The sequence below is a fragment of the Somniosus microcephalus genome, chromosome 9 (genome assembly GCF_052327205.1).
Source record: "Somniosus microcephalus isolate GS21.2 chromosome 9, FLI_Smic_1.0, whole genome shotgun sequence".
NCBI classification, from domain to species: Eukaryota; Metazoa; Chordata; class Chondrichthyes; order Squaliformes; family Somniosidae; genus Somniosus; species Somniosus microcephalus.
The window spans coordinates 64,085,680-64,113,136 of NC_140995.1; the positions used below are offsets into that span (position 1 = coordinate 64,085,680).

The 27,457-nt window shown below is 44.2% G+C and overlaps 1 protein-coding gene across 5 annotated transcripts in view; it reads left to right on the plus strand.

The window, feature by feature from the left end:
- The window catches only part of ero1b (endoplasmic reticulum oxidoreductase 1 beta), a 275,013-nt gene that overhangs the window by 86,471 nt on the left and 161,085 nt on the right, over positions 1-27,457 (plus strand). For all 5 annotated transcript variants that reach the window (XM_085996681.1, XM_085996682.1, XM_085996679.1 and 2 more), the window contains exons 12-14: positions 2,626-2,872; positions 17,535-17,604; positions 19,213-19,299. In XM_085996681.1, coding sequence (XP_085852807.1) covers positions 2,626-2,872; positions 17,535-17,604; positions 19,213-19,299 — 404 coding nt within the window. The remainder of the gene's footprint in view (positions 1-2,625; positions 2,873-17,534; positions 17,605-19,212; positions 19,300-27,457) is intronic.

A 27,457-nucleotide genomic window follows, 5' to 3' on the forward strand; every position in this document is an offset into this window, starting at 1 on the left:
CCGCCGCCTGGGACTCGGAGGCCATAGAAATCCGCTGGTGCGCAGGCAGGACTGGGAGAGAGCAACGCCGCACCGTGTCGGGGTGGATGAAGCTCTCCGTGCTCCCAGAGTCAAAAAGGCAGATTGTATCGTGGCCATTTACCTTAATGTCCATTGTGGAACTGGCCAGCTGGTGCGGTCTCGCTTGGTCCAGTGTAACGGATGCCAGCGAAGGGGTCGGTGTGTCGCTGCGGATATCAGATGAGGCGGTGTTGGGGGCCTGCTGCGTTCCGGCTGTCGTCCAAGATGGCGGCGTCCATGATCCCCATGTGGCTGGAGGCGTCCAAAATGGCTGCTGTACCGGTGGTTCGCACATGGCCGGGGAGGCCCAAGATGGCAGCCCGCATGGCCCACACGCGGCGGCGCTGCTGGGGTTCGGGGTGGCTTTGGCCCTGCAGACGCTAGCGTAGTGTCCCTTCTTCCCGCAGCCCGAGCAGATCGCGTTTTTCGCCGGGCAGCGCGCTCTGGGGTGTTTTGCCTGGCCACAGAAGTAGCATTTCTGGCCTTGGGGCACTGCTGTCTGGCCTTGGGACACTGCTGCGGTAGTTGGGCCGTTGCTGGGGTGGCACGGCGCTATGAGGCGGTCCTACCGTGTCCCAGGCTGTCATTCCCTGCGGCGTCCACGGTGCAGAGGAGTAGGCATCCATGCCCCGGTAGGCTGCATCCAATGATAGTGCGAGTTCAGAGGCCTTGTTGAGGTCGAGGTCACTCTGCTCCAACAGTCGCTGTCGGGTGTAATTGGATCTGTGGCCCGCTACAAAAGCGTCCCGGATAAGTTCCTCTGTGTACACGGCGGCCTTTACATCCTTACAACCACAGGCCCGGCCAAGCACAGACAGTGCCTGAAGGTATTCCACGGTCGATTCCCCAGGTTGTTGTTTACGACTCCCCAGAAGGTGCCTGGCGTACACTTCGTTCACTGGGCGCGTGTACTGGTCCTTGAGGAGCTTGATAGCGTCCGCGTACGAGGTCGCGTCTTGGATGACCGAGTACACTCGGTGGTTCACTTTGGAGGTCAGGACATCCAGTTTGTCCTCGTCCGATTTGATTGCTGCGGAGGCGGTCAGGAATTTTTCGAAACACATAAGCCAGTGAGTAAACTTGGTGGATGAGTCCGCCTCCCGATGATCTAAGTCCAGGCATGCTGGTGTGAGGATCTTCTCCATTATAAAAATGTTGTTAATAAAATTGATGCGCTATCAATTACTCATAAAAGACTGAGAGTTAAGAGAGTAACTAAAGGCTTTTATTAACAAAAGAATGAAGGTCTGCCTCGAGTGGTCGACCGGTCCAGAAATACAAAGGGCTGGGGAGCAGTCACCTTTATACTAGGACTTGTGGGAGGAGTCAGCCGAGGCCAGCCGAGGCATGTCCAGGCATGTACACAGTGGAATACAAACAGTGGTTTACCACATAGAGATACCCATAGTATCTACCTCCGATCCGGTGATACTGGAACCAGATGAACCCGACACTGGCATTCAAGCCGAATCAGCCTTGCCAAAAGAACCTACTACACCCCCAGAAACTACTACACCACCGAGGCGTTATCCGGACCGAGTCGGGAAGCCTCCAGAGAGACTGACTTATAATTGATTAACTGCAGCAATGTGTAGATTATTTTTCTTGTAACATGTAATTAATTACTTAAAATATGTACTGGTTGGCTGAAAGGGGAGGAATTGTAGTGTATGTGTCTTTAAGAGCCCCCTGTGTACTGTAATGCCGGTAATGGCCACTCGAGCTATATAAGCCTGTCTATTGTGTGGTATCAGTTAGTTCACCTCCAGACTATGTTCAGTAAACACCTGTGAAACTAACTCCTGCCTTCTGTGTCTCTTAACACACGGATACAACATTGGCAAATACAGCAACAGCCTTCTCCATGAACTGGCGATACTTCAATTTGTTTTTAAAGGCGCAGCATGTAATGAGGATTTTTTTTTTTAATATGTCGTTGTAAACTGTGAAACCAGAAGAAGATACTCAAAATAGCTCTGGTAGGAAGTCCTTTTCCCTTTCACTTTCACTACATGGACAGTAATCTGGCAGAGTGGATTGTTGGCCCGCTGTGGAACTTGCCTGATTTTCACTTCCATTGAAATACGTTCTGCTGCACCAGTTTACTGCCCAACTGGTGAAGGTAAAAATGAACCCCATGCTTTTTGTGCTTTAAGGAAACATAAATTTAGCAATGATATCTCCTAACCATGTATTTTGCAATAGTAATACAGGTTCTAGTAATCGCACCATAGCACAGATGGATCATTCTCCAACTCCCCACCCCACACACTGCTTTTTTTTCAACTGAGTTTGTTCAATAAGGAACAAAAGAGCAATAACTATTACTGATGCAGAGTGTGCCATTTCATTGAGCGTAGGCTGCTGGATTGAAGAGTGACGGGAATTCGGTGCAGTGAATACATGTTATACCTTACCAGACAGTCTTTACGCACTGCAAAATTATGTGCATTCATTGACCAGTTGCAGTCATATTGTTCATCTAATTATAATACTATGTTGAAATGTGTTATAATTGATATCATTCTGAATGTGTCACTTTAACTATTATCTGACTTGTTTCAGATGGGTGGGGAAGAACTAGATGGGGACCAAATTTAGAAGAATTCCAATGTCGGTTTCACCCTACTGAAACAAAAGGAGAAGGCCCAAGAAGGTTGAAAAACCTTTATTTTTTGTACTTAATTCAACTGAGAGCTTTATCCAAAGTAGCTCTGTATTTTGAACGTTCGATTGTCGACTTGTACACTGGAAATGCAACAGAAGATACAATTACCAAAAAGCAGCTGTTGGAGGTTCTTGATGAAACCAAGTAAGAAAAATACTTTAAATAATGGCATGTGACACAAGAATGATTCTGTTTAAAGTTACTGATTACAAAATTATTGCTTCATTTTTAGCTGTAATTTTAAAATTCAGTTTCAAAACGTGGGAAGGAAAGAAGCAGCAATGGGTTTGCACAGAGTGGACATGAACAGAGTGCTTTGGTTGGGAATTTGGAAAGAGTGGGAATTTGGAGAAGAGATGGAAGGAGTTGTTGCTTTTTGCCTACACTACTTGTACTGCTTTGTGTTACAGGTAGATAATTAATTTCAGTACCCTTAACTTAATCTAGATCAAGTAAGTAGTCAGGAAACTACACTAAACTAAGTTACCTAATTACAAATTTAATTAAATAAATCAAGGTCATATAGGCAGTGCAGGCGGTGTGCCGCAACTGCAGCATGTGGGGGGTTTGTGGAGAGCATTGTGATCCCGGACTACCACGTTTGCAGTAACTGTCTGCATCTTGCAGAACTTCAACTCAAGTTTTTGAGCTGGAGTGAGGTGTAGAGGTGTCAACGACATAGGTAGAGGTTCTGCTGAGGAGTTTGAGGAGCTAGGATTCAAATTAAAAAGCAGAACCTCAAAGGTAATCTCTGGATTGTTACCCGAGCCACGTGCAAATTGGCAGAGGGACAACCAGATTAGAGGTTTAAATGCGTGGCTCAAAGTGCTGTGGGAGGAAGGGGTTTCGGTTCATAGGGCACTGGCACCAGTACTGGGGCAAGAGTGGGCTGTTCCGTTTGGATGGGCTCCACTTAAACTGGGCTGGGACCAGTGTCCTGGCGAACCGAATAACTAGGGCAGTAGACAGGGCTTTAAACTAATGAAGGGGGGTGGGGGGCAGGAGCAGGAGGATTCAGGAAAGAGTAAATTTAAAAGCAGCGAGAGAATTATCAAGGCTCTAGCGCAGAGTAGAGTTTTGGGTAAAAATAAGCAGAGTGGGTCAGGAAGGGACAGAGTAACAAAGGTAATAAGGCATCCGTGATTAAAGTGACATCAGGGAAAAAGTCAAAGCTAAAGGCACTATATCTGTGCGAAGCATTCGCAACAAAATAGATGAATTAATAGCGCAGATAGAAATTAACAGGTTTGATCTAATAGCCATAATAACAGAGACGAGGTTGCAAAGTGGCCATGGTTGGGAACTAAATATTCCAGGGTACTTAACTTTTAGAAGGGATAGGCAAAATGGAAAAGGAGAAGGAGGAGTAGCCCTGATAAAGGATGGGATAAAGACAGTAGAGAGAAAGGATCTTGGCTCTGAAAATCAAGAATTAGAATCAGTTTGGGTGGAGCTAAGAAACAGCAAGGGGCAGAAAACATTGGTGGGAGTTGTTTATAGGCCCCCAAACAGTAGTTGTAATATAGGGCAGAGTATAAATCAGGAAATTAGAGGCGCATGTTACAAGGGTAATACAGTAATCATGGGGGACTTTAATCTACATATAGACTGGCAAACCAAATTTGCGGTAACAGTGTGGAGGACGAATTCATGGAATGTATGCAAGATAGTTTTCTAGATCAGTACGTTGAGGAACCAACTAGGGAACAGGCTATTTGAGATGTAGTATTGTGCAACAAGAAAGGGTTAATTAATAACCTTACAGTAAAGGGGCCTTTAGGGAAGAGTGACCATAATATGATTGATAGAATTTTATATTGAGTTTGAAAGTGACTTGGCTCAATCCGAAACTAGGGTCTTAAATCTAAACAAAGCAAACTACGTAGGTATGAGAGGCGAGCTGGCTGTGGTAGATTGGGAAACTACATTAAAAGGTATGACAGTGGACGAGCAATGACTAGCATTTGAAGAATTAATACGTAATTTACAACAAATATACATTCCTTTTAAGGCACAAAAACCCCAAAGGAAAAGTGGTCCAACCGTGGCTAACGAGAAGTTAAAGTTAGTGTTAGATCAAAGGAAGAGGCTTATAATGCTGCCAAAAAGAGTAGTAAGTCTGAGGATTGGGAGGATTTTAGAATTCAGCAAAGGAGGACCAAGAAATTGATAAAGAAAGGGAAAATAGAATGAGAGTAAACTAGTGAGAGACATAAAAATAGACTGTATAAGCTTCTATAGGTATGTAAAAAGAAAAATGTGGGTCCCTTACAAGCAGAGACAGGAGAAATTATAATGGGGAATAAGGAAATGGCAGAGAAATTAAACAGATACTTTGGGCTGGATTTTGTCAGTGGGGACGTGATGGAGGCGGGACTCCCACTTTTTGGGTTGTAGTCCCGTCTCCGTCGACTTGTGGCCAGCCCACGCTATTTTCCCTTGATTGACCTTGTTAAGCCCGCCCAGCGGGCTCAGCAGGCCAATTAAGGGACACCTGGTTACTGGTGACGTCAGCGATTGACATTTCATCTGTCAAGAGCTTTTGACATGAAAAATCAGCGTTTGACAGCTCTGTGAAGCTGTCAAACACTGACAACCTGTCTTCTAACTTGAATCCTTCTACTCGGACTCAGTTAGAGAGCTCTCCAGACCAGAAAGCAGAGGCTGCAGCTTTTGACATTTCAGCGGCCATTCTGCTTTCTGTGCCGGTGAACTGAGGGACTCCCGAGAACTGAAGGAAGGAAGCCTGCAGGAGAAAGTAAAGGTAAGTAAAACTTATTAAAACATCTTGCACTTACCTCACACACTTGCCTCTGCACACAGGCACCCATCACTCACCTGCACAACGGACATCTCGACCCCTCCAACCCCTTCAGACCGAAGGTCCGCCTCGTTAACTTGGCGTGGTTTGGAGCCGTCAGGAAGCCCACACTTCAGGGCTAAAAATAGGGATTAGGCAAAAAACTGCCTGTTAACTACCTGTTAACAGGCAGGTAATTGGCACTAATCCCCTTCCCGCCTCGGGGAGGTGGCTCCCAGCACAATTCGGATACCCGCCTCCTGGGACATTGGCACGGAGGCGGGTTGGGGGCGGGATGAGTTCCTGCCCCCCGATTCTGCAATTTTCCCTGCACGGGGCTTGAAAATTCGAGCCCTTTGTGTCTGTCTTCACGGAAGAAGACGCAAAAAAAACTTCCCGGAAATAGTGGACAACCAAGGGTCTAGCGAGAATGAGGAACTGAAAGATGTTTATTAGTAAAAAAAAGTAGTACTGGAGAAATTAATGGGACTGAAAGCCGATAAATCCCCTTGACCTGATCGCCTACATCCTAGGGTTTTGAAAGAGTTGAGTATAGAGATAGTTGATGCATTGGTTGTCATTTTCCAAAATTCCATAGATTCTAGAATGGTTCCTGCAGATTGGAAGGTAGCAAATGTAACCCCACTATTTAAGAAAGGAGGGAGATAGAAAACTGGGAACTACAGACAAGTTAGCCTGACATCAGTACAGGAAACTTTGTGCTATCCGGCACTGACGGGACCGAGCTGTTGCTGTTCCCTCAAAACTGCCGGACAAACCAGCGTTAATGTTGAAGCATATGGAGCTTTTCAGCTCCGTATCTGGCAACAAACACTGTTGCTTAGCAACAGCTTCTAAACAGTCGGCCGTACCTTGGAAGCGCCTCTGTCGCTTAGCAACAGCTTCAGAGAGACTTTGCAGAGCCTGACTGTTTTGGGGGGGGGGGGGGTAAAAAAAAGCCACGAGAAGAAAAAAACCTAACAAAACGGCTCATGATTTTTGCCGGTGGCTCGAACTTGCAGGACATTTAGCCTCTGGATAACACACAGTTTCCTGTAGTAGGGAAAATGCTAGAATCTATTATTAAGGACGTGGTAACAGCGCGCTTAGAAAATAATAATAGGATTGGGCAGAGTCAACATGGATTTATGAAGGGGAAATAGTGTTTGACAAATCTGAGTTTGAGTTTGTAACTAGCAGAATAGATGAGGGGGAACCAGTGGATGTGGTGTATTTGGATTTTCAGCAGGCATTCGATAAGGTGCCACACAAGAGATTATTAAACAAAATTAGGGCTCATGATATTGGGGGTAATATACTAGCATGGATGATGCAGGGAGGATGTTTCCCCTGGCTGGGGGGTCTAGAACCAGGGGTCACAGTTTCAGAATAAGGGGTCAGCCATTTAGGACTGAAGAGGATTGATTAACAGACAGAAAACAGAGTGTACGGGTCATTTTCGGGTTGACGGGCTATAAATAGTGGGATACCGCAAAGATCAGTGCTTGGGCCTCAGCTATTCACAAACCACATCATTGATTTGGATGAGACCAAATGTAATATATCCAAGATTGCTGCTGATGCAAAGCTGGGTGGGAATGTAAGTTGTGAGGAGGATACAAGGAGACTTCAAGGGGATATAGACAGGCTAAGTGAGTGGGCAAGATCATGGCAAATGGAATATAATGTGGAGGAATGTGAAGTTAGCCACTTTGGTAGGAAAAATAGAAAAGCAGAGTTTTTTAAATGGCGAGAGATTGGGGAATGTTTGTGTTTAGAGGGACCTGGGTGTCCTTGTACATGAATCACTGAAAGTTAACATGCAGGTACAGCAAGCAAATGGTATGTTGGCCTTTTATTACAAGAGATTTTGAGTATACGAGTAAGGACGTCTTACTGCAATTATATAGGGCCCTGGTGAGACCACACCTGGAGTATTGTGTACAGTTTTGGTCTCCTTACCAAAGGAAGGATATATTTGCCATAGAGGGAGTGCAACAAAGGTTCACCAGACTGGTTCCTGGGATGTGGGGATTGTCCTATGAGGAGCGATTGAGTAGACTAGGCCTATATTCTCTAGAGTTTAGAAGAATGAGAGGTGATCTCATTGAAATATGCAAAATTCTTACAGGGCTTGACGGGGTAGATGCAGGGAGGATGTTTCCCCTGGCTGGGGAGTCTAGAACCAGGGGTCACAGTCCTAAATGGTCGACCCTTTATTCTGAAACTGAGATGAAGAGAAATTTCTTAACTCAGAGGGTGGTGAATCTTTGGAATTCTTTACTCCAGAGGGCTGCGGAGGCTCAGTCGTTGAGTATATTGAAGAGATTGATGGATTTTTGAATATTAAGGGATATGGGGATAGTTCCGGAAAGTGGAGATTAGGGAGAAGATCAGCCATGATCTCATTGAATGGCGAAGCAGGCTCGAAGGGCCAAATGGCCTACTCCTCCTATTTCTTATGTTTTATGTTCTTATGCTGTACCTGCATGCTAGCTTTCTGTGTTTCTTGCATGAGGACATCCAGATCTCTCTGAACACCAACATTTGAAAGTTTCTCACCATTTAAAAAAATATTTGTTTTTCTATTCTTCTTACCAAAGTGAATAATCTCACATTTTCCTACATTATACTCCATCTGCCACCTTACTGCCCACTCACTTAGTCTATCTATATCCCTTTGTAGATTATTTGTGTTCTCCTCTCAACTTACTGTCCCACCTAGCTTTGTACCTTCAGCAAACTTGGATACATTACACTCAGTTCCTTCATCTAGGTCATTTAATATAGATTGTAAATAGCTGAGGCCCCAACACTGATCCTTGTGGAACCCCACTAGTTACAGCCTACCAACCTGAAAAAGATCCGTTTATCCCTACTCTCTGTTTTCTGTCCGTTAAACCAATCCTCTATCCATACTACTATATTACCCCCAACCTCATGAGCCTTAATCTTATGTAATAACTTTAATAAATATACTACATCCACTGGTTCCCCTTTATCTAACATGCTAGTTACATCCTCCAAAAACTCTTAATAAATTTGTCAAACACGATTTCCCTTTCATAAAACCATGTTGACTCTGCCTAAGCATGTTATGATTTTCTAAGTGCCCTGATACCACTTCCTTAACAATGGATTCCAGCATTTTTCGACGACTGATGTCAGGCTAACTGGCCTGTAGTTCCCTGTTTTTTTTCTCTCCCTCCTTTCTTTAATAGCAATTTTTCATTTGCGACCTTCCAATCTGCTGGGACAGTTCCAGAATCTAGGGAATTTTGGAAGATCAAAACCAATGCATCAACTATCTCTTCAGCCACCTCTTTTAGAACCCTAGGATGTAGGCCGTCAGGTCCAGGGGATTTGTCGGCTTTTAGTCCCATTAGCTTCTCTAGTACTTTTTCTCTACTTATATTAATTACATTAAGTTCCTCACCCTCATTAGACCCTTAGTTCTCCACCATTTTTTGTATGCTTTTTGTGTCTTCTACTGTGAAGACGGAGACAAAATATTTGTTTGTTTCTGCCATTTCCTTATTCCCCATAATAATTTCTCCTGTCTCAGCCTCTAAGGGACCAATGTTTACTTTTGCTATTCTCTTCCTTTTTACATACTTATAGAAACTCTTACAATCTGCTTTTATATTTCTTGCTAGTTTTCTCTCGTATTCGATTTTTTTCCCTTTTTATCAATTTTTTGGTCGACCTTTGCTGGTTTCTGAAACTCTCCCAATCCTCAGGCTTACTATTATTCTTTGCAACATTATAAGCTTCTTTCAATCTAATGCTATCCTTAATTACTTTAGTTAGCCACGGTTGGATCACTTTTCCCGTGGAGTTTTTGTTTCTCAATAGAATGTATTTTTGTTGAGAATTATGAAATATTTCTTTTAAATGCTAGCCACTGCTTATCTATCGCCATACCTTTTAATCTATTTTTCCAATCTACCTTTGCCAACTCGCCCCTCATACCTATGTAATTGGCTTTATTTAAATTTAAGACTCTAGTTTCAGACTTAGGTAAGTCACTCTCAGAATTTCACCTTAATTTTATCATATTATGATCACTTTGTCCCAGAGGACCCTTTACTATGAGATTGCTAATTAACCCCATCTCATTACACAATACAAGATCTACTATGAGATTGCTAATTAACCCCATCTCATTACACAATACAAGATCTAAAATAGCCTGTTCCCTGGTTGGTTCCATGACATATATTGTTCTAGGAAACTGTCCCGAATGCATTCCATGAACTAAGTCCCACAAGATTATTGCGTTACCTTTGTTGCAAGCTCCTACTATTTCTTGATTGATTAATCTGTTCAACGGTATAGCTACTGTTAAGGGGCCTATATCCTACTCCTACCAATGTTTTCTGCCTCTTGTTATTCCTTATCTCCACCCATACTGATTCTACTTCCTGATCTTCCGAACCAAGATTCTTTCTCGCTACTGCCCTTATGTCATCCTTTTCCATTCTGCCTGTCTTTTCGAAACATCAAGTACCCTGGAACATTTAGTTCCCAACCTTGGCCACCTTGCAACTATGTCTCTGTAATGGATTACATTACATAAGATATACGGCACAGCAACAGGCCATTCGGCCCAACCAGTCCATGCCGGCGTTTATGATCCACATGAGCCTCCTCCTGTCTTTCCTCATCTAAATCTATCAGCATAACCCTCTTCACTTTTCACTCATGGTTGTCTAGCCTCCCCTTAAATGCATCTATACTATTCGCTTCAACCACTCCGTGTCAGTAAAGTTTCTCTAGAGGACTACAATTTATTGTTGGTGAGATTGCTACCTCTCAGCCAAAGTCTCTGAATTCAAGCTCTTTGCCCTCAAATGGTTATTCGATCAAACCCATTTGTGCTACTAGTTTGTCTATCTTGTTACGAATGCGTTGTGCATTCAAATAAAGAGCCTTTAATTAAATTTTCTTACCATTATTCCCTGCCTTGGTTTTATTCTCTGCTGCACTGCTAACATTAAAATCTCTGTCCCTTCCTATCACACTCTGCTTATTTTTACCCAAATCGCTACACTGCTCTATTGCCTTGACCTTTCTCTGATTTTCTAAATTTCCCTTCACCTGACCCCTCCCCCTTTTTTAGCTTAAAGTCCTACCTACAGCCCTAGTTATTCGATTCGCCAGGACACTGGTCCCAGCCCGGTTTAAGTGGAGCCTGTCTCGACGGAACAGCTCCCTCTTTTTCCAGTACTGGTGCAAGTGCCCCATGAATTGAAACCCCTTTTTCCCACACCACTCTTTGAGCCACGCATTTAACTCTCTGATCTGCTTGACCCTATGCCAATTTGCGCGTGGCTCAGGTAGTAATCCAAAGATTATTACCCTTGTGGTTCTGATTAATTTAGACTCTAGCTCCTCAAACTCCCTCAGCAGAACCTCATTCTTAGTTCTACCTATGTCGTTGGTTCCTACATGGACCACGGCAACTGGATCCTTCCCCCTCCCACTCCCAAGTTCCTCTCCAGATGCAAGGAGATATCCTTAACCCTGGCACCGGGCAGGCAACACAGCCTTCAGCGCACTCTTTCGCGGCTGCAGAGAAGAGTATCTATCCCCCTGACTATACTGTCCCCCACATTCCTTCCTTCTCCCCCCACTTGGATGGCCCCCTGTACCACAGTGCCATGGTCAGTTTGCCCATCCTCCCTGCAGTCCTTTTCCTCATCCATACAGGTAGAAAGTACCTCGTACCTGTTGGACAAGGTCCAGGACTGAGGCTCCTCCATCACTACATCCTGGGTCCCCATACCTGCCTGACTCACAGTCACACCCTCTTGTCCCTGACCACTGACTAACTCTAAAGTACTACTTAACCTGAAGGGTGTGACTGTCTCCTGGAACAAAGTGTCCAGGTAACTCTCCCCCTCTCTGATGCATCGCAATGTCTGCAGCTCGTACTCCAGCTCAACAATTCGGAGCCGAAGTTCCTTGAGTTGCAGACACTTACTGCAGATATGGTTGCTCGGGATCGCGATGCTCTCCACAAACTCCCACATGCTGCAGTTACGACGCCACCTGCCATGCCATGTCTAACCTTGTTTTATTTATTAATTAATTAAAGATTTTATTCAATCGATATTTTGGGTTTATTGTTTGATTTTGTTTAAGTTAAATTGTATTTAAAGTTATTGAAGTTATTAAAGTACTAGCAAGTTACAGTTTCTCAGCTCTTAATTTAACCCCCTTCCCTAACTTAGAGCAAAAAAGAGCTGTAACACTCGCCAACCAATCACCTACCTGCTCTCCTGTGACATCACTGTTATTTTTTAATCGGAGCCTCGCGATGCCGCTGCTTTAATTCAGGTCCACTCTCGGGCCGCTCTTTATCCTCTCGCCACTGCTTTAATCTTCACACAGCAAATGGAATTGGCACCTAATATTTATTCTGCCCTCAGTTATCAAAATTAACTTGGTTGATACTTGATTTATCAAATTCAGTTGTTGTATGACAGCACACCCTATTCGCAGGTTGTGAGCACAAGCTTAGATATGGATGATCCAGTGATTCTGCTCCTGCTGGACATAATTAATCCTAGCTAATCAGGCTTGAATTGTATTGTTTCTGAGATTAAATTGATATCTTATCGTGCAGAGCATAAACACTGGTTTAGACTTGTTGGGCTGAATGACCTGTTTTGTGCTGTAAAATTCTATGTAATATCTAAAATGAGGGTATATTCAGGGAGAAATGTTACATTTTACCTATGGTTGCCTCCCCTGGGAACAAACCTCTCAATGACAACAACTACTTGTGTTTATATAGCTCCTTTTAATGTAGTAAAATGATCCAAAGCGCTTCACAGAAGGGTAATCAGACAAAAATTGACACCGGGCCACAACCTCCTCGCTGTTCCTCCCACCTGACCAGCTCTGTGAGTCTCCTACCCATCCATTCCAGATCAACCTCTAACAATGTATGCTTGCTTGAAAATAAGGCACTCATTATCCACAACCTCATCCTAGATCAGGCCATTGATACCCTGGACTTTACCAAAACTTGGTGGCACGGCTCTCCTCATAAGGTCCTATTTGACCTGGCACTTTACTCTACTCTATCCCCTTTTGAGCATCTTTCACTCTACCACGTCTCTCATTTCTTCTTCAAAATCTTTCTTTTCTACTATCATTAAAACTAACTTGCTGACTTCCAAGCTGGAATCTCCTTGCTCCTCTCCTTACTCCTTAAACTGCCTCCTTGACCTTATCATCCAAGAGGTCTTGCCACCTCTGAGATCTGTGTCTTTCACAAAGGCATTTCTGATCAATTCCTCATTTTCCTTAACATCCATGTGCTGCCTGCTTCAAACACCTACACTCACCCTCTTCCCTTTTTTGGGAAGAAAAACCCCATTCCTTTTCAACACTCTCCCAAACTCCTAACTTCCTATCCTCTAGGCTATCATTCACCTTAACGTATCTGTGCTCAATAGCTTCCTTGTTCCTGCAATTTTGAGGTTTTATCATCCCTACCAAGTTATCTTTACTGTTCCCTCTGGTAAAATTCTCCTTTTCATCATCTGGATGCTGAGTGCAGAGCGCACATTGTGCACAATTTATCTGGTCATTCACTGGCAAATGGCTCAATCATGTGATGCAATATTTTACTTCCCTGTCCTTATCTAAAGGGTGCAGACAACTTTTCATATGGCAAGCCACCTGCATGATCTATAGCTCTCTCCAGCTTAACATTGGGAAAACAGCAGCCACTGTCTTTGGCTCCTTCCACAGACTCTCCTTCTCTGAGGTAGAGAGGGAAATGAGCCAGGGTTCCTGCTCCTGATTGCTCGTGCAGGAAAATGTGTATGTATGGCTGTCTGGTGAGAACAGGATTGGGCTCTGCGCTGATGCCTAGACTCTCAACCAAATAACTTGCTGACACTCGCTGTCTAGGCTCACATATGAAGAAAGATCACATGGGCGAGGGACTGGAAGGCTGGCACTGCCTGTGGAGCTGCACCCCAAGGGCAGTCAGCATTTGGGAGAAAATTGGATGGTAACAGAAGTACAGGAAACTTTGGTTTATCCGGAGGTTGTATGTCCGGAAACCTCGATCTACCGGCAGAAATCAGGAGCCGTTTTGTTAGGTTTTTTTTTCTTCTCGTGGCTAAGTTTTCAACAGTCGGGCTCTGGAAAGTCTCTCTGAAGCTATTGCTAAGCTACAGAGACGCTTCCAAGGTACGGGCTGACTGTTTACAAGCTGTTGCTAAGCAACAGTGTTTGTTGTCAGATACGGAGATGAAAACCTCCGTATGCTTCAACATTAGCTTTGTATGTCCGGCAGTTTCGATAGATCGGCAACAGCTCGGTCCCGTCAGTGCCGGATATAACAAAGTTTCCTGTATTGCAGAATTCAGTGCTAACTGGCAAGAATGATATTCTGCTGTTCATACATATTTTGTGTCTCAGCACTAAGATGTGAAGACAAAACTTACCACAAAATAGTCCAAAAATGTATCTAGGGATAAAAATACCAATTTACCTTTCTATAATCAGTATTGCTGACTTTTTAAAGCACATTTTACTTCAGTTGAATTGCTACATTTGAGCCTGAATGCTTGACATGTAAGCAGAAGATAGGCTGTGTGAACAATGTACTTTGGTTGTCCCCACAGGTTATTTTTTTCTTTAGGTCCATTTTTAGTACTATCCCCTATAAGCCAGAATTGAGGACTTTGACCAGTACATAGTTTCCTTTTTTATTATTATTAATGGGAGTGTGTTATGTATTTTTTGCTCTTATATTGTGAAAAATAATATGGGAGCGATAGCATAGTGGTTATGTTACTGGACTAGTAATCCAGAGGCCTGGACTAATGATCCAGAGATGTGAGTTCAAATCCCACCACGGCAGCTGGGGAATTTAAATTCAGTTAATTAAATAAAACTGGAATAAAAAGCTAGCATCAGTAATGGTGACCCTGAAACTATCAGATTGTCTGAAAAACCCATCTGGTTCACTAATGTCCTTTTTAGGGAAGGAAATCAGCCATCCTTTCCTGGTCTGGGCTATGTGACTCCAGACCCACAGCAATGTGGTTGATTCTTAACTGCCCTCTGAAATGGCCTAGTAAGCCAATCAGTTGTAAAAAACCACTACAAAAAACAAGAATAAAACCGGACAGACCACCTGGCACCGGCTACGGACACGACAACTGCACACCCAGCCCAGCCGACCCGGCAAAGTCCTCCTCACCAACATCTGGGGACTTGTGCCAAAATTGGGAGAGCTGTCCCACAGACTAGTCAAGCAACAGCCTGACATAGTCATACTCACACAATCATACCTTTCAGCCAATGTCCCAAACTCCTCCTCCACCATCCCTGGGTATGTCCTGTCCCACCGGCAGGACAGACCCACCAGGGGTGGCAGCACAGTGGTATACAGGTGGGAAGGAGTGGCCCTGGGAGTCCACAACATTGACTCTGGACCCCATGAAGTCTCATGGCTTCAGATCAAGCATGGGCAAGGAAACTTCCTGTTGATTACCACCTACTGCCCTCCCTCAGCTGATGAATCAGTACGCCTCCATGTTGAACACCACTTGGAAGAAGCAGAGTAGCAAAGGCACAGAATGTACTCTGGGTGGGGGACTTCAATGTCCATCATCTAGAGTGGCTCGGTAGCACCACTACTGACTGAGCGCTGGCCGAGTCCTGAAGGACATAGCTGCTAGCCTGGGCCTGCGACAGGTGGTGAGAGAACCAATATGAGGGAAAAACCTACTTGACCTCATCCTCACCAATCTACCTGTCACAGATGCATCTGTACATGACAGCATTGGTAGCAGTGACCACCGCACGTCATTGTGGAGACGTAGTCCCGTCTTCACACTGAGGACACCCTCCATCTATCGTGTTGTGTGGCACTACCACCGTGTTAAATGGGATAGATTCAGAACAGATCTAGCAGTTCAAAACTGGGCATCCATGAGTCGCTGTGGGCCATTAATAGCAGCGGAATTGTATTCGGCCACTTGTAACCTCATGGCCCGGCATATCCCTCACTCTACCGTTACCATCAAGTCAGGGGACCAACCCTGGTTCAGTAAGGAGTTGTAGAAGAGCATACATAAAAATGCGCCGACAACCTGGGGAAGCTGCAACACAGGGCTGCATGCATGCTAAAAAGCGGAAGCAGCATGCTATAGACAGAGCTAAGCAAACCCACAATCGACGGATCAGATCAAAGCTCTGCAGTCCTGCCACATCCAGTCGTGAATGATGATGGACCATTAAACAACTAATGGGGGGAGGAGGAGGATCCATGAATATCCCCATCCTCCATGATGGTGGAGCCCAGCACGTGAGTGCAAAAGACAAAGCTGAAGCGTTTGCAGCCATCTTCAGCCAGAAGTGTCAAGTGGATGATCCATATCGGCCTTCTCCTGAGGACCCCACCACCACAGAAGCCAGTCTTCAGCCAATTCGATTCACTCCACATGATATCAAGAAATGGCCAAGTGCACTGGATACAGCAAAGGCTGTGGGCCCCGACAACATCCAGGCTGCCGTGCCTCTAGCCAAGCTGTTTCAGTACAGCTATCACACTGGCATCTATCCGACAATGTGGCAAACTGCCCAGGTGTGGCAAACTGCCCAGGTATGTCCTGTCCACAAAAAACAGGACAAATCCAATCCGGCCAATTACCGCCTCATCAGTCTACTCTCAATCATCAGCAAAGTGATGGAAGGTGGTGTCGTCGACAGTGCTATCAATAACCTGCTCACTGATGCCCAGTTTGCGTTCTGCCAGGGCCACTCTGCTCCAGACCTCATTACAGCCTTGGTCCAAACATGGACAAAAGAGTGACTGCTGTTGACATCAAGGCAGCATTTGACCGAGTGTGGCATCAAGGAGCCCTAGTAAAACTGAAGTCAATGAAAATCTGGGGGGCAATCTCTCCACTGGCTGGAGCCATAACTAGCACAAAGGAAGGTGGTTGGAAGTCTATCATCACAGCCCCAGGACATCACTGGAGGAGTTCTTATGGGCAGTGTCCTAGGCCCAACCATCTTCAGCTGTTTCTGCGGCGAGTGTCTCGCCTCCTGACTCTCCAGTCTTTCCACCATCTACAAGGCACAAGTCAGGAGTGTGATGGAATACTGTCCACTTGGATGAGTGCAGCTCCAACAACGCTCATGAAGCTCGACACCATCCAAGACAAAGCAGCCCGCTTGATTGGCACCCCGTTCACTACCCCCACCACCGGTGTACCGTGGCTGCAGTGTGTACCATCTACAAGATGCACTGCAGTAACTCGCCAAGGCTTCTTCGGCAGCACCTCCGTAACCCACAACCTCTACCACCTAGAAGGACAAGGGCAGCAGGCGCATGGGAACACCACCACCACCTCCAAGTCACACCATCCTGACTTGGAAGTGTATCGCCGTTCCTTCATCGTCGCTGGGTTAAAATCCTTGAACTCCCTCCCTAACCGCACTGTGGGAGTACCTTCACCACATGGACTGCAGTGGTTCAAGAAGATGGCTCACCACCACCTTCTCAAGGGCAACTAGGGATGGGCAATAAATGCTGGCCTTGCCAGCGATGCCCACATCCCATGAACGAATATTAAAAAAAATTAAAAAAAATATTTTAATATGTTCGGCAATAAATGGTGTTTGATTAACTGTGGTTCTTTAGTTCCAGATTCACATACCAGTGCGAGCTTTGTTTATCCATCCCTCCCACTGTGCTTTTGATATTTGTGATACATTACTGCAGTGCTTGGGGAATTTGTTTCAATGTTGTTTATATTTTGACATTTAAAAGTTTTCCATTTAACAAATCTGTGTAATGTATAGAACTTAAAAACATATAACTATTATTGGCAGTTGGTAGATTAAAGCAAATTTTCTCTTACTTCATTCACCTGCATGCAAAAAAATTGGGAAAGTGTTTTAAGTCAAATCAGTACCTTTATTTTATTTACTCTGAATACTGTAACTCATTTTCCTTTTCAATAGGTCATTTCCTATGCATTTTGATGAGAAGTCCATGTTTGCAGGCAACAAGAAAGAGGCTAAAACACTGAAGGTAAAATGTTGGCGTAGTATCTTACGTTAAGGACGTTAATTATACAAAATAATTCAGAAGGTTTCTTTATAATGTACAAAACTTAATTTAGAAAGTTTTGTGTGATTGATTAAAAGTTATACCATCCATCCTTTTCTGATTTGGCAAAACTTTTTTTCAGAATTCCCATCTTTGTGTAGTCCCTGCATTTTGGGTTCCATACAAATGCTACTGTATTTGTCTGATTTCTACAGGGCTTTTTTGCTTCCTCCCACCCCACAATTCCCTACCCAGCCCATCACTACTCTCTGGCTGCCTGCTCTGCTGCTGCCATCCCAGGCTTGGATAAACCCACCACTTCCCTCTATGCCCTGCACGACGATAGCTTCCACCACCTGCCCTGCCCAAACCGCTGCGGTGGCAGTGTGGCTCGTATCACCAAATCTTGCATTGGTCTTTCCCCCTACTGCTCTCCTACCTTCTCTCTTTCGAGCACCTCATCTTGTTCCACCCCTCTGGTATCTCCTTCAAAATGCTCATTGTCTACCAACCCCAAGACCCACTCCAAGTCTCTCCTTGACATAACCTCTCTCTGGCTTTGAACTGAGGGACTCCTCATCCTCTGTGATTCGAATTTCCATCTCTGCTCCCTTCACCCTCCTGAATTCACTGCCCACCCTTAATCTCTGCCTCCATATATACTCTCCTGTCCGTATTCACAGCCACCCACTTGATCCTGCCATTTTGTGTGGCCTCCCTACTCCTGTCATCCTCTCTGACCACTTCCTTGTATCCTTCAGCACCTACATTCTCCTACCCCCTTTCCAATTCCACTTCATTCTGCATCTGCCACAACTCACTTGCGCTTTCAAACTCAAACTGCCAAGCCTTTGGCCCTCCAGTCACCACCTATACTTTTGCAGCTGTTGATTTTCTCAACCACTCCCTCACCTCCACTTTTGCCCTTGCCTTCAGCAGTTTAGGCCCTAAGCTCTGGAATTCACTCCCTAAATCTCCACCTATCCACTTTCCTTTCCTCCTTTAAGAACCAGTTCCTTAGCCATTCTTTTCGTCACACCTGATATTTCCTCCTTTGGCTTGGTGTTGATTTTTAATCTGATTATGCTTCTGTGAAGCTCCTTGGGATGTTTTTCTACGTTAAAGGTGCTATATAACTGCAAGCTGTTATTGCCAATTGCTCTATATTTAGTGGCTGCCACTCTAATCGGCCCAGCACAGCCTGGATTCATATCAGCAACCTTCAGCGAGCATTCAAAGCAGAGGCACTGTTGCTTAATTGGAGAAGAGACATTGAATGTAGGAGAATCTCTTTGTGCTCTGATGCTGCACATGGCGCAGTGCACAGTAGAAGCTAGACACTCGAGCACCTGACTTAAACAACAGAAAAATAAAGACAGGACTCTGAGATGGCACAAAACAGAATACAAATGATGACCTAGAATGCCACTGAAATACATGCGCCTCCAACTTGCAATGAGCATATCACAAGAGATCTGATATATATATATTCAAATATTGCGTGCTCGACTTGTGCTAACTGAAATCAATCTTGCCTGACTGTACAAAGTTAAATTCTAGTGAATTATGATTTTTAATCCTTTTTCATAGGAGGAATTCAGGCTCCATTTTAAGAATATCTCTCGTATAATGGACTGTGTTGGATGTGACAAGTGCAGATTATGGGGTAAACTGCAGGTTTGTTTCACAAGACGTTCCCAAGTAATGAAAGTGATTTGGAGAACAATCTGTGCTGATTAAAAGCATTGCATGTGTGAATGGAATTTTGTGCATTGTGATAAATCAATGGGGCAGAAATTCGGATCGGGGGCTTGCCGCGCGTGCAAGCCCCCGATCTGCACTTACCCGACGCACCTGCCATTCACCTCCAGGGACGCCTGGAATTCCTTTTTGAAAGAGAAGAATCCCGGGCAGCGTCTGACGCCACACCGCCCAGGAGTGCAGCCAACGCGAAGCCTGGAGCGCGCTGTGCAACTGAGACATGCCCCTTGAGGTCTCAGTTTAATAGGACACGGCCCCAATGTTTCTCACAAGCTGCAAAGCATTTTTACATGCAGAGCAGCATTTCAAATAGGTTTTTGGTATTTTTATGAAGCTTTTGGTAACTTTTATAAACGTTTACATTATTTTGAAGAATCTGAAGTAGTTTTAAACAGAATTAAAGCAATTTAAAGACTTTTAAAAGCCCTGAGAACTTTTTTCATTCCATTTATTTATTTAGCAACGTCGTCGTCATACGTGTCTTCACACTGTTCCCTTTGGGGAACTGTATGAAGTGGTGGAAGGATTTATGGCCGTGATTAACGCTCCTTCCGTGACCGTAACCATCTTTTGTACCAGCCATTAGGGTGGTTAGTCCTATGGCGGGAGGGTTTTACGGGCTCCCACAAGCTATACGAGGAGGGGGGGCCACCCACACCCACGGACGCAAATATCCCACTGGATGTCAACCCAGAATTTAGAGCCGGAGCTCCGACTTCACTTGCCGGGACTGTCTGGAGCGGGGTTCGAAACCCTACCCCGTCTGGCCCAGCGGCGGGGATCCTACCGCTACGCCAAAGGCCCACTCCGATTAGCAACGTGAAATGGCTGGAATGAGCACAATTCGTGGCATTAAAAGAACTCGCAATTGAACTGATGATGACCTCAGCAATCTCCTCAACGAGGTGGAGGCGCAGCGCCTGCTCATCATTGGTAATGAGAAGTCCAAGGCGCCGCAAAAAGGACAGATGATAGCTTGGTCTTTCAAGTGGCAGCATAGGGCTCCAGTCACAGGGAGGGAAAAGGCACAGGAAACGTATGGGTGTCACCTTTTGCGCAGAGTGGGCCTTTTGCGTAGCGGTAAGCATCCCCGCCGCTGGGCCAGAAGGAGTAGGGTTTCGAACCCCGCTCCAGACAGTCCTGGCAAGTGGAGTCGGAGCTCCAACTATAAATTCTGGGTGGACATCCAGTGGGATACTTGCGTCCGCGGGTGTGGGTGGCCCCGCCCCCCCTCAGATGGGTTGTGGGAGCCTGTAAAACCCTCACGCCATAGGACTAACCACCCTAATGGCTGGTATGTAGATGGTTATGGTCACGGAAGGAGCGTTAACGTGGCCAGAAATCCTTCCACCACTTCATACAGTTCCCGAAAGGGAACAGTGTGAGGACACGTACGACGATGACCTCTTGCGCAATGCACCTCCTTGGACCCTCAGTCGCAGATGTGAGGAGGCAAATCGTGCAATTGTTAAATTTTTCATTTTATTGACGTAAAATGTTGGCCCAGTAATTCCGTTCCAAACGCGTGAGTATGGTCGGGGTACTCACGCGTCTGGAACGGAATTACTGGGCCATTGATTCTCAAACCACTGGAGGCACTGAGATGAAAAATGGAACGGGTCAAAACCCTCTGCACCAGTGAGTAGTGGAAACGTACCTGTGAGTACAGTTTGCAGTGCAGCCTGATCTGGACAGAGATGCAACCTTTTAAACAGTAGTGGAATATTTTAATTTTGTTCCCTTATGTTGTTTCCTAAATAAGTGTGTGATTGATAAATAAGAACAGAAGAAATAGGAGCAGGAGTAGGCCAATCGGCCCCTCGAGCCTGCTCTGCCATTTAATAAGATCATGGCTGATCTGATTCTAACCGCCAATCTACTATCACAGAACCATCTCCTGAATCTAACAGAATTAGACACACGAAATAGGAGCAGGATCAGGCTACGCGGCCCCTGGGCCCGCTCCGCTACCCACAGGGCCATGTCCGATCCGAACCTAGACTCATGTCCAAATTCCTGCCCGCTCCCCGTAACCCTTAATTCCCTTTACTTCGAGGAAACTGTCTATTTCTGTTTTAAATTTATGTAATGATGTAGCTTCTACAGCTTTTTGGGGCAGCATATTCCATGAACCTACCACCCTCTGAGTGAAGTAGTTCCTCCTCATCTCAGTTTTGAAAGAGCAGCCCCTTATTCTAAGACTATGCCCCCTAGTTCTAGTTTCACCCATCATCGGGAACATCCTCCCCGCATCCATCCGATCCAACCCCTTCACAGTCTTATATGTTTCAATAAGATCGCCTCTCATTCTTCTGAACTCCAATGAGTAGAGTCCCAATCTACTCAACCTCTCCTCATATGTCCACCCCCTCATCCCCGGGATTAACCGAGTGAACCTTCTTTGTACTGACTCGAGAGCAAGTATGTCTTCTTAAGTATGGACACCAAAACTGTATGCAGTATTCCAGGTGCAGTCTCACCAATACCTTGTACAACTGAAGCAATACCTCCCTATTTTTATATTCTATCCCCCTAGCAATGAAAGCCAACATTCCATTGGCCTTCTTAATCACTTGTTGCACCTGCATACTAACCTTTTGAGTTTCGTGCACCAGGACTCCCAGATCCCTTTGTACTTCAGTACTTTCCAGTTTCTTGCCATTAAGATAATAACTTGCTCTACGATTTTTCCTGCCAAAGTGCATAACCTCACACTTTCCAGTATTGTATTCCATCTGCCAAATGTCTGCCCACTTACTTAGCCTGTCGATGTCCCCTTGCAGGTTTTTTATGTCCTCCTCACTCACTACTTTCCCTCCCATCTTAGTATCATCTGCAAACTTTGATATGTTACACTCGGTCCCCTCCTCCAAATCGTTAATATAGATTGTAAAGAGTTGGGGACCCAGCCCTGACCCCTGCGGAACACCACTAGTTACTGATTGCCAGTCTGAGAATGAACCATTTATCCCAACTCTCTGCCTTCTGTTAGATAGCCAATCCTCCATCCATGCCAGAATATTACCCCCAATCCCGTGATTTTTTATCTTAAGCAATAATCTTTTGTGTGGCACCTTGTCAAATGCCTTTTGGAAGTCTAAATACACTACGTCCACTGGTTCCCCTTTATCCACCCTGTATGTTACTTCCTCAAAGAACTCCAGCAAATTTGTCAAACATGACTTCCCCTTCATAAAGCCATGCTGACTTTGTCCTATTAAATTATGATTATCCAAATGTCCTGTTACTGTCTCCTTAATAATGGACTCCAAAGTTTTACCTACTACAGATGTTACGCTAACCGGTCTATAGTTTCCAGCCTTCTGTCTACTGCCCTTTTCAAATAAGGGTGTTACATTAGCAGTTTGCCAGTCTGCCGGGACCTTTGCTGAGTCCAGGGAGTTTTGGAAAATTATTACTAATGCATCCACAATCCCTACCGCCACTTCCCTCAAGACCCTAGGATGTGAGCCATCAGGTCCAGGTGATTTATCCGCCTTGAGTCCCATTATTTTACCGAGTACCACTTAGTGATTTTGATCGTGTTTAGCTCCTCTTCCACCCCCCCCCCCCCCCCCCCCCCATAGCCCCATGTTTGTCCAGTGTTGGGATATTCTTCGTGTCCTCCACTGTAAAGACTGATACAAGATATTCATTCAGTGTTTTTGCCATCTCCATATTTCCCACCATTAGTTTCCCGGTCTCATCCTCTAAGGGACCAACATTTACTTTAGCCACCCTTTTTTCTTTTTATGTAACTATAAAAACTCTTACTATCTGTTTTTATATTTTTTGCTAATTTACTTTCATAATCTATCTTCCCTTTCTTAATCAATCTTTTTGCTGTCTTTTAAAGTTTTCCCAATCCTCTATCCTCCCACTAGATTTGGCTACCTTATATGCCCTTGTTTTTAGTCGAATACTATCCTTAATTTCTTTACTTAGCCACGGATGGCTGTCTTTTCTTTTACACCCTTTTCTTCTCAGTGGAATATATTTTTTTTGGAAGTTGTAAAATAACACCTTAAATGTACACCACTGATCATGTATCGTCTTACCCTTTAATCTATTTTCCCAATCCACTCTCATACCTTCATAGTCTCCTTTATTCAAGCTTAGCACGCTTGTTTGAGATCCAACCTTCTCACCCTCTAATTGAATATGGAATTCAACCATGTTATGGTCACTCACTCCAAGGGGATCCTTTATTAGGACATTTTTAATTAATCCCATCTCGTTACACAGGACCAGACCTAAGGTTGCTTGCCCCCTGGTCGGTTCAGTTACATACTGCTCAAGAAACCCATCCCTAATACACTCAATGAACTCATCCTCAAGGCAGCCCTGCCCAATTTGATTTGTCCAATTAATATGATAGTTAAAATCCCCCATAATTATAGATGTTCCCTTATTACAAGCCTCAACTATTTCCTGATTGATACTCCGTCCAACAGAGTTGCAACTGTTCGGAGGCCTTTAGACTACGCCCACTAGTGTTTTTTTCCCCTTATTATTCCTTACCTCCACCCAAACTGTTTCATTAGCCTGATCTTTTGACCCAATATCATTTCTCTGTATTACAGTGATTCCTTCCTTTATTAACATAGCCACCCCACCTCCCCTTCCTTCCTGCCTGTCCTTCCTGATCGTTAAATAACCTGGTATGTTTAATTCCCCGGCATTGTCACCCTGCAGCCATGTTTCTGTAATGGCCACAAGATCATACCCATATGTAGTTATTTGTGCCATTAACTCGTCTATTTTGTTACGAATGCTACGTGCATTCAGAGAGAGAACTTTCAAAGATGTTTTGTGACACTTAGTTCCTGCTTTTGCCCTTTTTATTACTTTACCTTTTACTCCATACCTTCTGCCCCTTCCTGACACGCTCTGGTTTTTAATTTCCCCACTGCTACCTAAGTCTATGACCTTCTCTGTTGTCATTTTTATTATTTGCTCCCCCCTCTTGAATGGCCCCCCCGTTCCACGGTGCTGTGGCCAGGTTGCTCATCCTCCCTGCAGTCCCTGCTCCTGTCCCCACAGGAAGTAAGAACCTCGAACCTGTTGGACAAGAGCAAGGGCTGCGGCTCCTCCAGCTCTACCTCCTGGATCCCCGTACCTGCCTCACTCGTAGTCACACCGTCCTGTCCCTGACCATGGGCTACATCTGAATTAATTAACTTCATAGGTGTGACCACCTCCTGATACACAGAGTCCAGGTACTTCTCCCCCTCCCTGATGTGTCGCAGTGTCTGAAGCTCAGACTCCAGCTCATCAACGCGGAGCTGGAGTTCCTGTAGCAGCAGACACATGTCACAGACGTAATCACCGTGAGCCTCAATGGGGTCCACCGGCTCCCACATCTCGCAACAGTAACACATCACCTCCATTCTATGTAATTAATTACATTTTTTATTGTTTGTTATGGACACCCTCTGCCCAATTTTAGATGCTAGTATCCCCTTTAATTAATTGGATTTAAATTAAATCAATCCCTCTAATTACACCAGTTAAATGGTTTACCAACAGTCACTCTGCACCAGAAAGGCCTTATTAACTACAACCCACAGAGTTAAAGTTTGAAAAGAGCACCTAACACCCCACTTACCCTAACTCACAGCACTCTCTGATGACTCTCACTAGCCTGGTCTTTTTATACTGTTTGTTTGTTTACAGCCAAATGAGTCACCCCTGCTGATTGGTTAGAAAACTGGTTTCCACTGCCTGCTGTGCCAATTTACTCCTACTGCAGTGTAACCTTGTTTTACTCTTCTTTAAACCAACAGAATCCCAAATATTTAACTTTTCCCCTTTACTTAAACTGCTTAAATAATCTTATCAAGAATGATTTAAAGAGAAATAACAATTATTTCTCTTTAAGGTGCCACATGGTGAACAATTAGTTCTCTTTCTATAAAATATTAACACATTGAAACTGACCCACCACTGTTGGACACCTCCCCAACAACCTCCCGACATAAACTGTTGATTCTCGCACTTTAATACAGGGGGAAGAAACTTTACATGAAAAGCAACTCACAGACATGGCAATGAATAAGAAAAAAAGAACACACACTTTTTTTATTCATTTATTAAAGAAATAGATGGAGTCACCATCAAAATTACTTGGTATGTTACATAGAATTACATGGAATATACAGCACAGAAACGGACAACTTGGTCCAACCATTCCATGTCGGCGTTGATGCGCCACTCAAGCCTCCTCCCATCTTTCTCCATCTAGCTGTATCTGCATAACCCTCTATATTCCCCTTCTCCCTCGTGCTTATCTAGCTTCCCCTTAAATGCATCTATACTATTTGCCTCAGCTACTCCCTGTAGTAGCGAGTTCCACATTCTCACCACTCTCTGGGTAACAAAGTTTCTTCTGAATTCCCAATTTGATTTCTTGGTGACTATCTTATATTGATGGCTTCTAGTTTTGCTCTTCCCCACAAGTAGAAACACACTCTCTGTATCCACGCTGTCAAAATCTTTCATAATTTTAAAAACCTCTATTAGGTCACCCCTCAGCCTTCACTTTCCAAGAGAAAAGAGACCCAGCCTGTTCATTCTTTCCTGATAAATATAACCTCACAGTTCTGGTACCATCCTTGTAAATCAATTTTGCACCCTTTCCAGTGCCTCTATATCCTTTTTTATAATATGGCAATCAGAAGGGTACATAGCACTCCAAGTGTGGTCCAACCAAGGTTCGATGCAAGTTTAGCATAATTTCTCTACTTTTCAATTCTGTCCCTCTAGAAATAAACCCTAGTGCTTGGTTTGCTTTTTTAATGGCCTTATTAACTTGCATCACTACTTTTAATGATTTTTGTACTCCCAGATCCCTTTGCTTCTCTATCCCATTTAGATTCTTACTTCCCAAGTAATACGTGACCTCCTTATTTTTCTTACTAAAACGTATAATTCCTTACACTTCTGTTGAAATTCATTTGCCAATTATCTGCCCATTCTGCAAGTTTATTATTGTCCTCTTGTAATTTGTTGTAGTCCTCCTCAGTATTGACTCTTCCCCTGCCCCCTCACCCAATTTGATGGTGTCCGCAAATTTGGAAATTGTGTTTTCGATTCCAAAGTCTAAATCGTTAATACAAATCTAGTACTGGCAGACAGTAACTTCAGTATTCTAATTATTTTTGGATCAATATATTCTTGGCTGGTTTGAATGTCTGTCTGGATTTATCATTGTAGGATCAAAAGATTATTTTCAATCCCTAATTTTAACTGCTATGATTCTGCTGGAAGAGTACGATCACAATTCTTTAAACATTTTTGGAATGGCTGCGTTCTCCTTGTAGTCAGGTGTCAGCCATGGCTCAGCGGTAGCACTCTCTCCTCTAAGTCAGGAGGTCATGCTCCACTCCAGAGACTTGAGCACATAATCAGACGCTGACACTTCAATGCTGTAATGAGGGAGTGCGGCACTATCGTTGATGGCGTCTTTCAGATGTTAAATTGCGGTGGAGGTAAAAGATTCGAAGAGTTCTCCCAGTGTCTTGGCTAATATTTATCTCTCAACCAACATCACTAAAACATTATCTGATCATTTGTCTCTTTGCTGTATGTGGGACTTGACTGTGTGCAAATTGGCTGCTGCGTTTCCCCACATTACAACAATGCCTACAGTTCAAAAGTAACTCATTGGCTACGAAGTGCTTTAGAATGTGCTGAGGTTGTGAAATGTGCTATATAAATACAAGTTTGTTCTTCTAGTCATAGCAGGTAACAATAACCATATGAATTGAAACGCAAGATCCATTGAATCTAACTTCAAGTTTACTGAATTAATGCAGACTCTTGGAATTGACCAAGTCGAAACAAACTCATCAGCTGCATATCTAGATGTTGCCTGATTATCATTACAGAATAAAATGGCTAGCATAGTGCTGTAATTGGATGTTAAAGTACAGCACAGATGAGTAAAACTAAACATTTTATTTTATTTTGAAAATACAAGAGCTAATCGAAACAAACATATGCACCAAGGGTACCACATTTCCATGCGTCCTGCTGAATATCGATTCAGTTAAAATTGAAGGGCTCCTTCAGA